Consider the following 11,789-nt stretch of genomic DNA (forward strand, 5'->3'; position numbering starts at 1 on the left):
CAGGGCGGAGGAATGACAGGCAACTTCTCTAATACCACAGACATCTTTTTCCTACGTAAGCAGAGGGGCGGGGCTATCTTGGCGCCGCACCAATGGCTGGTTGAGGGGCGTGTCTGTGGGCCAAGCGGGAGCCGGAGGCCCCGGGCTCTCTGGGCCGCGCCTGAGGCGGACACGACGGGGCCGGGGGGCGGTGGCGGCAGCGGCAGCGGCGGCGAGGGTGGGCGCCGCAGCTGGCCCGGGTGGATGGAGTTGGAGGGGCGGGGTGCTGGCGGTGTGGCGGGGGGGCCGGCGGCTGGGCCGGGGCGGAGCCCCGGGGAGTCGGCGCTGCTGGACGGGTGGCTGCAGCGGGGCGTGGGCCGGGGGGCCGGCGGCGGGGAGGCCGGGGCCTGCAGGCCCCCGGTACGGCAGGATCCGGACTCCGGCCCGGACTACGAGGCGCTGCCGGCTGGAGCCACTGTCACCACGCACATGGTGGCGGGCGCCGTGGCAGGGATCCTGGAGCACTGCGTGATGTATCCCATCGACTGCGTCAAGGTGAGACCTGGACCGGCTCCGAATCCGACCTGGGGCTGACCCGACCCCTGGGTCCTGTCCAGAGCCAGGATCCCGGCCGAGAGCCGGAAACAACATGGGTTTCTTCCTGGCTCCTGCCACCGCCACACGATTCGACCGATACTCCATGCAAGCAAGGTCCGGGCTGGGAATTGAGCCCAGCCAGGAACCAGGACCCATTTCTAACCGTCAGTGAGATCTGAATCGGGACCGTGGAAAGAAAATCTGTCAGCCAAAGCCCTGGATCCTAGCTGGGACTAAACAGGAATAGGGTGGGATGGGATGGAACAGGTAAGTGCTACTAACTTGATTAAGGTGAAGCCAACTGAGGTGAATCAGACCCTGAATAGGATCTTAATGGCTTGAGATGTTCTCTGAGTGCTTTTACAAGCTTCTTGCTGTGTCTTCCCTTAAAGGTGATGGGGCAAGAACCGAAATCTGAAATCTTAGCTAGATAAAGTATTTCATTATTAGATCTTAACCCATGAGTGAGTGGAAATCATTTGTGCAGTCAGAATTCATAGTTCCAGACTGGAAGTAATTTGGGAAAGACCATGTTCAGGAAAAGGTTTCGGTTTCTCTGCCGCAAACATGATACCCCACCTATTTCCTGAACATGAAAACTAAGCTGGGATTAGGATTTCGTATGTGCAGGGAGCACATCAGCGCCCAGAGAAGAGATGGACCTGACAGTGTATTTCTTTAGCCACCTGAAGTTGACAAAAGGGGAAAGTTGCCTAGAAGGGAAGCATGACAATATTGAAAATGAAATGGGATCAACATGAAGGCATGATTCCTCTTAAAGTAAAAACTAACTGCAACCACGACCAAGCGGACTGATTAGTGGGTAAAGAAGTCAGGTGCTTCTGAAGAAAGCTAGGTGAAAAGGGGATTCTTTACAGTTCTTATTCTTGTGCATTAGCAAAGGTACCAACCTCTAAAAGTGAGGACTAAATTGAATGAAAAGTAAATTCAAGGGAACTGTTGCAATAAATGTATTGACAGAGACTGATGCCTCCTTTACATGTTAGGGGTAATAGTCAAACAGTATCCTCACAGCTCTTTGATGTGTGTTTTTTCCTCAAATTAGGAAAGTGTTACGTATTCAAAAGGAGAGAGTATTGAGTTGGGAAATACAGAGTCTTTTCTGCTTCTCCCTGGTTCTGGTATTCTCACATGTTTTCATTAGTAGTGTGGATGAAGGAATGGGGAAAGTGCTCATTAAGCTTTGTGAATGACATTGAGTTGATAGTTTTCTAGCACATTGCAAGGCAACTCCTACCAACAGCCATAGCTATTGAAACTGGTAGAGGCACTTGGTTAAAATGGATATTAGAATTTTAAATACCCTTGCCAATTGAGGGAAATAGAAATAAACAGTAAAATCCATGCAAGAGAAGTAAGGAAATGGTTAATGCTCTAACAATATTAAAATGTCAAGTGGGTAAGTACAAATAAAAAAGATTCAGACATTTGTGTAGTAAAGTCTAGGCTGAATGACTGTGAGTTGTTGATGCTATATATCCAAAAATTAAAATGACCTAACTGCAGAGTAAAGTCAATTCATTATACTTAGTGAGTAGAGAGCAGGGTCTAGGGTGCTGTTTCAGGATGGGTATCACATGAAAACTAGATCAAGGAAAGCAATGAAAATTATTTAATGACTTGAAAAATACAATGTAATAATGTGACTGACTTAGAAATATGATTATAACTAATCAACTCAAGTGTTGTCCCATTACCCTGGGAGGCTATCTCCTTATTCCATATATTTACATAATGTTATTGTTGCTGCAAATATTTTATAGATTCCTCTGTTAGAAATGCCTCTAGAATATTTGGGTGAATGTTCTTAAAGAGGGCATATCTTTGTGACAAAACGGAGGTGTTTTGTTTTGTTTTGTTTTGTTTTGTTTTGTTTTGTTTTAGTAACAGACCATTTGGAATCAAAAATGATAGATAAGGTGGAAGATCAAAGAGAAGGTAGGACCAGAAAGCAAGGAGATTGATTTATTCTTGAGGCTGATAAACCCACTGAGGGAACACTTCTGAAAGAGGAGTTTCAGAAATATTTTGCATAATCACAGCATTGCTGGAATAAGTTACTTCTAGCCTTCCAAGGTAACTGTTTCGAAGAACAGTTCTTAAATCATTTACATAAACTTTGAAGTGTTTGTTTTTAAAAAATTAGTCATATGACATTACAGCCATGCCTCAGAGCCCTATATTAAATAATTATTTGATCCAGAGGGGAAAAAATGCTCAGGAGTCTTCAAAGATACAAAAGCTCATTTTATAAGACTCATTCATTTGCCATTAATGCTGGGATTTAAATGACTAGAGGGAACAACTAGGTGAGACCAGCAGGGTTTAACGTCAGTAGGATGTTAGACATTGTTGTGCAGACATGAAAATAAAATTCGAATCTCTTCCTTCAGAAAGGACTTCCCAGTTCACTTGTCCCAGGGCTTCCCAATTCCTCTTTTACCATAAAGGGTGGTGGAGAAGAAGAGCAGCCCAACCGTCCCTAAGTCTAGAGGCAGGTAACAGTATTGGAGCCGAAACAGCAACCACAGTGTTTGCAAATGAAAGTTAACATTGCCTCTTGGCATGCAAGCCTGTGCACCCCAGCCACTTAATCAGGGTCAAGTTGATTTAAAATATCCTTGGGAGGAACCTAGCACAGCCTCGCTAGGCCATAGTTATTCAGCCAGCTATTTACATGGTCATGACAGGGAGGTTTGCGAGTACAAATATATCCCAGTTTTCCTTTTCTGGGTCTCAGAGGCAAACACCAGACTTTATCTATAGGAATAGGCTCTGCAATGAAAGTAGTCAGAATCTTCTCAAAATCATCTGGCTAAGTACCCACCTGTCACCAAGGTGCTACTTTTTGGCTCTGTAACGATGACATAAATAATCTACTTACATAATAAGTTAAAGTGAGAAAGAGCAAGGGAAATCTTTTCCAAACTCCAGATGGAAATGGTTATCTCTACACATTTACCAATGAAAGGTTAGGAAATGGAAACATTGGCTTATTTGACTTTCTTGTATCTAACAATAATACTTATTATTCAATAAATGGCAGTTGTTCTTGTTTGCCAGCACTAAGTGATGTGCCTTACATGTATTTATTCATTTAATCCTTGAAGCAATTTCACGAAGTATACACCATTTTCATTATTTTACAGATGAAGAAAAGGAAGCAAGTTAAGTGGCACCATCATGATTTGAACCCAGTCTGACTCTCAGGCCTTCCAACACAGCCTCCCAGAAGTAGATTTCCAGAGCCAGGCAAGGCACAGAGTTTCACAATAGTGCTCGTTCCTAAACATTACCTCCAGCCAGATTAATAGCTGCACATAAAAATTATAGCCACAGCGAAACTTCAAAGTAAAAACAAAAAATACAAAATTAAACCTGATTTACTAGTGGCTAAGAACCAGTTAGTTGCCCATACACATTTGTGAAATGATGTATACAAGAGACAGTACTGCCATGATGTATAGATTCTGTGATATGAACAAGTATGTCCAAGAATCGTGTTTGAATACCATAAAAAAGCCTTATATTTCTAGTGCTTCATAAATTACCAGTGGCTTGTACGTGCCCCCTTTGAATCCGCACAACAGCCCAATGAGCCATGCTTAGTCTCATGTTTTAGATGACAACACTGAAACTCAGGTTAAGTAACATATCCAGACCACACATCTAGCAAAGCAGGGGCTCATACTCAGGCTTTCTGACTCAAATATGGTTTGTCTTTTACCAAACCACTTATCTCCCTATTAGTTCATTTGGCTTTTCTTCAAAGCCAGTGTTTTTTCAATAATTAAAGGCTATTCATAAAGTTGTAGAGATTTCATTTTTCTCCAAAAGAAAGATTTATTGGCTCACACATCTGGGGAGCCATATTGATTTTTATATTTGGCATAGCTTATGCCTGGGTCCTTTCCATAAGGGTATAAGTAGAATTGTGAGTTAGATGTAGAGGTGTGTATAAAATGTTCAAAGTAACTTTCCATCCAGGTTTTTCTTGGGGGTGAAAGGTTCCAAGTCTCTGAGATCAGACCTTTCAAGGCTGGTTGCCCAAATAATGCCACTGACTTCAGCAGAGCAACGCAATTTCTGAACATTCTCCCTATACAAGATCCATTTCAAACAAACCTATGGAAACAGTTGTTAAGCCATCAGGCCCAGTTTATCTTTATCAGGAGCCATACCCGGCAAAGACGTATAGTCACTGAATAATTCCTCTAATGGATTCTATACCCCTGGGTGATGTGAAAGATTCGTAAGCATATCCTTTATTGGAAGTGTATGGTATTTATTTTTTTGAGAAGTAGAATGAATGTGTCATATTGTAATAAGTGATACTGTATTTCTGATTGGACTTACAGTATTAACCTTTTAAGCTTCCAGTTCTTTGTTGGTAGCAAGCAGAAGAAAGTAACTTTAGAAGAATGTGGATTGCTTGCAGCTAACTAGGACCTGTTAATCTGGTTAGTTTTTTTCCCCCCATGCTCTTGAGAAGAGGCAGTACTCTTGGATTCCAGATGGCCAAAGGAAGGTTCAAACTGAATCAGTAATTGAATGAAGTAGGAATTTAAACTGTACTTGGGCATTAGTTGCCCCCACTGACTAATAGCCTACTTTTTACTTTGTGAACTGGTACAGACTGCTCAGATTCATTTGTTCTTTCATTCATTCATCCATTCATTCATTCAACAAACAAATCTTGAGTGCTTACTCTGTTCCAGGCACTGGACATTGATTTTATATTGTTAATCTCCATGCTACCTTAATCTTGAAATGGATCAACAGACAAGAGATTTTCATTAGGAGACACACCCTTCCCCCCCCCCCCCGAGGGTCCGTGATTTGGGAAATGTTTTGAAAAGATTCACTCCCTAAATTTCAATCCAACTTTGTCCAGGAACATTATACCAAGTGTCTACCATGTACTTTTGTCCCAGTCCTTGAATCCTGTGGAAATTCCAAGGATTATGTTTCATGAAGACTGAAGTTATTTGATGCCAATTTCAGGATTCATTCAGTTTACATTAGAGATCTGGCAATCCTTTCAGTTTTAGAGACTAGGTTGGTTTCCACCTTTCATAGTTTCAGGGTAAATGTTCTTTCCCAGGAACTTAGAGCAGCATTGATTACAGATGCTACCTTTGCCAAGAGTTTAACCTACAGGCCCAGCTGCCAATGCCAAATAATCCGAGACACTCAGATAATCATCAAGGATATAACAAAGGATGAGCTGTCATCTCATTAGTGTAGTGTGTGGTCAGGAAGCAGGCCTAGGATCGGTCTTCAGAGTAATGCATAAAGTATGATGCAGACAGTAAATAGTTGACTTTAAAATCCATTTGTAAAGAACTCTTAGCCCAAGTTTATTAAGGCACAAAAGCAACTTCTCCTGAAACACAGGCTTGGTATTTGTTGCTGGGGCTATGAATCATTTCAGAGTTCAAGGACACTCCCCAAGCAGTGATGTTCTCAGAGACAACAACGGTGTTCCCCTCATAGATGACTAGCAAAAGAAAGGTCCAAGTCTTGGAAAGATTGGACACAGATTTGGAAGGAAGTAAAACTGGATGCCAGGTGGCACTCCTGCACGTTGGCACGATTCCACATAGAAGTGCCCACAGCCTTCGTGTCGAAGTTGGGAAATTGAGAAGTTGGCATCGCTGACCCTGCACTTCTTTCTGTAATTGCAGACCCGGATGCAGAGCCTACAGCCTGACCCAGCTGCCCGCTATCGAAATGTGTTGGAGGCACTCTGGAGGATTATAAGAACGGAGGGCCTATGGAGGCCTATGCGGGGGCTGAACGTCACAGCGACAGGCGCAGGGCCTGCCCATGCCCTCTATTTTGCCTGCTACGAAAAGTTAAAAAAGACATTGAGTGATGTAATCCACCCTGGGGGCAATAGCCATATTGCCAACGGTATTGAGCCTTCCTGTGCTGGTTCCCCCACTTTCTCAGCTCTCTGGGCTTTGCAGCTGTCAATGCTTTCCAGTCTCAGCATGGTTTGGAGCTGAAGCTCTGGGCTGGGGTAGGCCAGATTATAGGGGAGGGACTTCCAAACCTGATGCTCTCAGACAACGGGCTGCTTCAACCCCACCCCTCTTTGGGGGCACCTCAACAAAGTGTTACAGTATCTTCCCTTACCTACCAGCTCGACTTTTTCATCTCCCTGCATCAGCTTCTAATGCCCTGGTAATGTGGAGACACACCGAACTACCTACCTCATTGTGTATTTCTTGATAGTCGGGTGCTGTCCTGCTCCTCAGGGCAGGATCAGAGGTGACCCCGCCGCCCAAGGAAGACATTCATGGTGCCCCAGCTCCTTGCCTCACCTTTTCAGGATCCTAACTGACCAGAGGCAGTTTGTGTTGTTGAGGACATGACCAGGCCTCAACAAGTGAATTGGGGTGGGGCCGAGGGACTTCTGCACAGAAAAACCAGAGGGTTGGAGGTTATGTGGAAGAAAGGGGAGGGACAGCAGCCTCATGCTTGAGGATTGAAAACCAAATTGAGAATGGAGAGGAGTAGTGAGGAATACAGTTCAGGACCTGAAGGAAAGGTCTAGGCGGACAGATGTTAGAGTCTGGAGATAGACTGGGCGGCACAGGGGCAGCAGGAGGGAAGATGAGATGCTGTGGTGCAAATCTGACCACCCCACTGCCCCGTGTTCTCCCTGCACTGGAGGTAGCTGATGCTGGCATCCCTTGGCCACAGTGGATCTGGTTCCTGTCTGAGGTGTAAACTGTGTTTATTCTCAGAACTGTCTTTATAAAATCTGGGCTGTTTTCTTAGGCTCTTCGGGCCTTCCCATTATACCTATGGCATATAGATTGGTGACCTTACTAAGCTGGTGGGAACAAATATCTTAATTTCTCAGAACGGGGGTTTAGAAGTAGTGGGTTCCCATCTTTTGAACTGGCTCTTACATTCCCTCTCCCTACTGTGGCTTGGCCCCTGCCCACCCTCCCAGCCCTGGGGCCTCAGTGAACCGTTGGACCTCTCCTGGCCTTACATGTGGCAGTTGTTTTCTCCTTTGCAGGTGCGGCCGGGTGTGTAGCAACATTACTGCATGATGCAGCCATGAATCCAGCAGAAGGTAATGATTCCGCCGCCCTTCCCTCTGTGGGCAGCTGCATCTGCATCTCTGGGCTTTTCCTTTATTTCTGGTTTGTGGAAGAAAGCCAGGGAGCACCTGGTCGGTTTTGGTGGGAAAGCCTTCTGTGCTACCGTGTCTTACCAGTAGAGGGCACTCCCTCCATGTTGTCGGTACTGAGGAAGAGGCCCTTAGGAAGCAAACTCACTGAGGTTTCATCCGTCCTTGGGGCTTCTCTGAAAAAAGACATGGCTCTACCTGGCGTAGTCCAGGGCCTTCTTGGCAGTTCCCTCTGTAGTGGATTTGATCTCATCTGAAAATTTAACAGATTATTTTACTTTTCTTCAAAGAGGTGAAGATGGATTTTAACATTTAAAAATCCTGCCTTTCTTGTTGGAATGAAGATAGTTGAAATAGGAATGAAAGGGTAAATTGTAGAGCTCAGTTCCTGCATGGCTGCTTGGATCTTGGCTTTCCAGGTGGAGACTGAGGTACTCAAATATGAAGGGATAGCATGGTTGCCATGTTCTTTAAGTTCCAGTTCTTTACCTGTCTGGGCAAGGCCATGGTGTGGAAAGGGCCAAACGTAAGCTGAAGATCCAGAACTCACACCACTTGAGGGAGTAGATGTTTGGAGACTAAAGCCACAGTCTTCTTGGTTAAGAATTTCGTTTTCTTTTTGGTAGCCCTTCTCCTGTAGGATTAACTATCCTTGTGTCCTAAGAGTTGGGTGCTCTGCATACCTGAGGATTGGGATTAGGGCTGTCTGTTCATTATTATGTTCACTGCCACTGAGTCATTTCTTGTCTTGAGCTTTATGAAAGGGTAAGATAATAACAGTAGGTAGGTACTTATTTCAAGGAAACCCTCTGGAGTCTCTAAATCATACATATATTCTGTGTGCTCACTGGTTTTGGGGTTTTTTTTTAAGATTTTATTTATTTGAGGGGCGCCTGGGTGGCACAGCGGTTAAGCGTCTGCCTTCGGCTCAGGGCGTGATCCCGGCGTTATGGGATCGAGCCCCACATCAGGCTCCTCCGCTATGAGCCTGCTTCTTCCTCTCCCACTCCCCCTGCTTGTGTTCCCTCTCTCACTGGCTGTCTCTCTCTCTGTCAAATAAATAAATAAATTCTTTAAAAAAAAAAAAAAAAAAAAGATTTTATTTATTTGAGAGTGAGAGAGAGCATGAGCAGGGGAAGGGGCAGAGGGAGAGGGAGACTCCCTGCTGAGCAGAAATCCCAATGCAGGGCTCCATTCCAGGACCCTGGGTTCATGACCTGAGCTTGAGCTGAAGGCAGACGCCCAACCAGCTGAGCCACCCAGGTGCCCCTCACTGGTTGGTTTTAAAGAAATCCTACTAGAAGTGGGTCTGTTATTTTTTGGCGCTTTATCAGTCCTCTCCTATCCCCTCTCAAAAAAAGGGAAACCTTAACGTATCAGATGTTAACGTATTAGTGACAGCGCATTCATATTTTTTTCTCTCTCCATTCCAATGGCTGACCCGCTGATGTGGAACTCTGAATCTGGATACGCTTGCTCACCGGTTGATCGCCGGCATCGTTTCCTTTCTTCCTGTTGATGGCACCACCAGTGGTCAAGCAGAGGATGCAGATGTACAACTCACCGTACCACCGGGTGACAGACTGTGTGCGGGCAGTGTGGCAAAATGAAGGGGCTGGCGCCTTTTATCGTAGCTACACCACGCAGCTCACTATGAATGTTCCCTTCCAAGCCATTCACTTCATGACCTATGAATTCCTGCAGGAGCACTTTAACCCCCAGAGACGGTACAACCCCAGCTCCCACGTTCTCTCGGGAGCCTGTGCGGGAGCTGTAGCTGCTGCTGCCACAACCCCACTGGACGTTTGCAAAACACTGCTCAACACCCAGGAATCCCTGGCTTTGAACTCAAACATCACAGGACATATCACAGGCATGGCTAGTGCCTTCAGGACGGTGTATCAAGTAGGCGGGGTGACCGCCTACTTCCGAGGGGTGCAGGCTAGAGTAATTTACCAGATCCCCTCCACAGCCATCGCGTGGTCTGTGTATGAGTTCTTCAAATACCTAATCACCAAACGGCAAGAAGAGTGGAGGGCAGGCAAGTGAAGAGAAGCAGCAGACAGTGCAGCCAGGGGATCCGCACTGCTGCGTCCTGCCTGCTCCAGCCACGTTCTCCGTCTCCTGGCGCGCTCCAGCCTTGAGTGGAGTTGGAGGGAAGGTAGAGGGTTCTCCCCAGGCTGTTGGTGTTTTGGCTAACACCAGTTCTGCCAACCTCTGTTGCCGCCGCCTTTCCTTCCGGGCCCTAAGCAAGTGCAGCAAGCACACCACAGCACCTTTGACAACCTCTCTCCATCCTGGGCCTGCTGACCTGCTCTAGACTGTTACAGAGGGACAAGCAGCTCATTCCCTTTGGTTCCTAATAAAAAGCCTTTAAATTAAATTGTTTCATTGGGTTTGTTTTGCCAAAAGGGAAGTGAAATGTTGTCAACTGCTCTTGACATTAAGCATAAATCAAGGGGCCCAAAGGGAAGGTTTATCGCGTGTGTCCGTAGTTTGGATTTCTGCTGATTTTCACGGTGACTTAAGACTTTGGAGCCCTACTCCCTTTGTTTTAGTAACAGGCTTCAAGGAATCTCCCTGATGGCAGGAACAATGGCCTTTGACAGATCCTAGCTAAACAGGCACTCTTGATCCCCACTAGTGCCTTTTCCCGGGGACAGTGGTGTGGCACAGAAGAGTAGATTGCTCTGCCTGCCAAAGCAAAACTTCCCATGTGGCACTTTGTTTTCTAGTGTCGTTGCAGAACAAGAGTTACTCAGTGCAGCTGCAAGACCTAAAGATTATGTGGTAAATAATAATACCTTTCATTTGGCCTTAAGGCTTTTACAAAGTACTTTACCGTACATGACTTCGTTTGGTTCTCGCAAAATCTGTGAAGTAGGCAGTGCAAGCATCATCTCTATTTTACAGGTAAGGAAAGCTCAGAGAGGCTGTCCCCTGCCTAGGTTCTCACAGCAAGTGAGGAACTGAAACTCCAACCCAGATCTTTGGTCCTGGAAGTGAATCTAATTGTGCCTTCCTGCAGATAGGAAATGAGCGGAGGGCACGTACAACCTGCCTCCTGAAGAAGATCCCTCCTACGACCACTTGGGCTCTGTCTGGAGACTTTCAGAGATGGGGTTTTCACTGTGCTTCGTGGGTTGGTCTGTTCCTTTGTTTGGATATCACCAGTTATCAGCAAGTTCTTTAGTACACCGAGTGGAAATCTACCTCCAAGAACACCCATCTGTCATCCTTGTTATGTCATCTGTCATTCATTCATTCATTCAGTAACTATTGAGTGTCTCTGTGTCAGACACTTGTGTTGGGGTTATAGTGATAAATAAAACCATCTCAGCCCTCAAAGAGCTTATTGTCTGGAGAGGAAGGCGAATGTAAACAGGTGCCTACAAGATAAATGACAAGAAACATGGTAAGAAGACCCAGCCTGGCCTTGGGTGACTAGGGGTGGCTTCTGGAGGAAGTAACATCTAAGGTGACACCTGGAAGGCAAATTAGCTAACTTGGTGAAGAGAGGAGGGGAAATGTTCTGGGCAAAGACCTAGAAGTGTTCAGGGTTTGGTGTGCAAAGGATTTAGTAGGGCTGACAATCTGGGCAAGGCACGCACCTGGAGAGCAAAGCAGGGGCTGAGTCTTAAAGGCAATGCTAAGGAGTTTAGAGTTTATCCTGAAGGCAACACAGAGGCATTACAGGATTTTAAGCAGAGGTGTGGTGTGATCAGATTTACAATTTAAACAGATCACTTCGGCTCTCTGAGAAAGGATTAGAAGAGCAAGACTGGACGGGCAGGCCGACCTGCTGGGAGGCTGTCGCAGTCACGCAGGCAAGGCTGCACGGAGGTCTGGACCAGAACTGTGGCAAGGGAGGCAGAAAATGGCAGACTGGCATGATGTTAGGATTGTAGAAGCATTAGAAATCTGATACAGAATATATCTTGTCCTTCTTCCAACCAACGGCCCTTCAAGTATCTGTGGAGAATCGTGTCTGAATACACCTGAAAAAAACCATCAAGGGAACAGCAGGGTCTCCTGTTCTAAG

The 11,789-nt window shown here is 45.7% G+C and overlaps 1 protein-coding gene across 2 annotated transcripts; it reads left to right on the forward strand.

Annotated features, from left to right (window-relative positions):
* Nucleotides 1-228: 228 nt before the first annotated feature.
* On the forward strand, nucleotides 229-10,130 carry SLC25A28 (solute carrier family 25 member 28). 2 transcript variants are annotated; one of them, XM_026493849.3, is made up of 4 exons: nucleotides 229-534; nucleotides 6,285-6,513; nucleotides 7,634-7,690; nucleotides 9,279-10,130. In XM_026493849.3, the coding sequence occupies exons 1-4, from the start codon at nucleotides 244-246 to the stop codon at nucleotides 9,794-9,796; spliced, it is 1,095 nt and encodes a 364-aa protein (XP_026349634.1). In that variant the 5' UTR covers nucleotides 229-243; the 3' UTR covers nucleotides 9,797-10,130. The 2 variants fall into 2 exon arrangements, with proteins under 2 accessions (XP_026349634.1, XP_026349635.1); XM_026493850.4 differs by lacking the exon at nucleotides 229-534 and adding an exon at nucleotides 541-843.
* Nucleotides 10,131-11,789: the final 1,659 nt, after the last annotated feature.

The sequence above is a fragment of the Ursus arctos genome, unplaced genomic scaffold, assembly GCF_023065955.2.
Source record: "Ursus arctos isolate Adak ecotype North America unplaced genomic scaffold, UrsArc2.0 scaffold_7, whole genome shotgun sequence".
NCBI classification, from domain to species: domain Eukaryota; kingdom Metazoa; phylum Chordata; class Mammalia; order Carnivora; family Ursidae; genus Ursus; species Ursus arctos.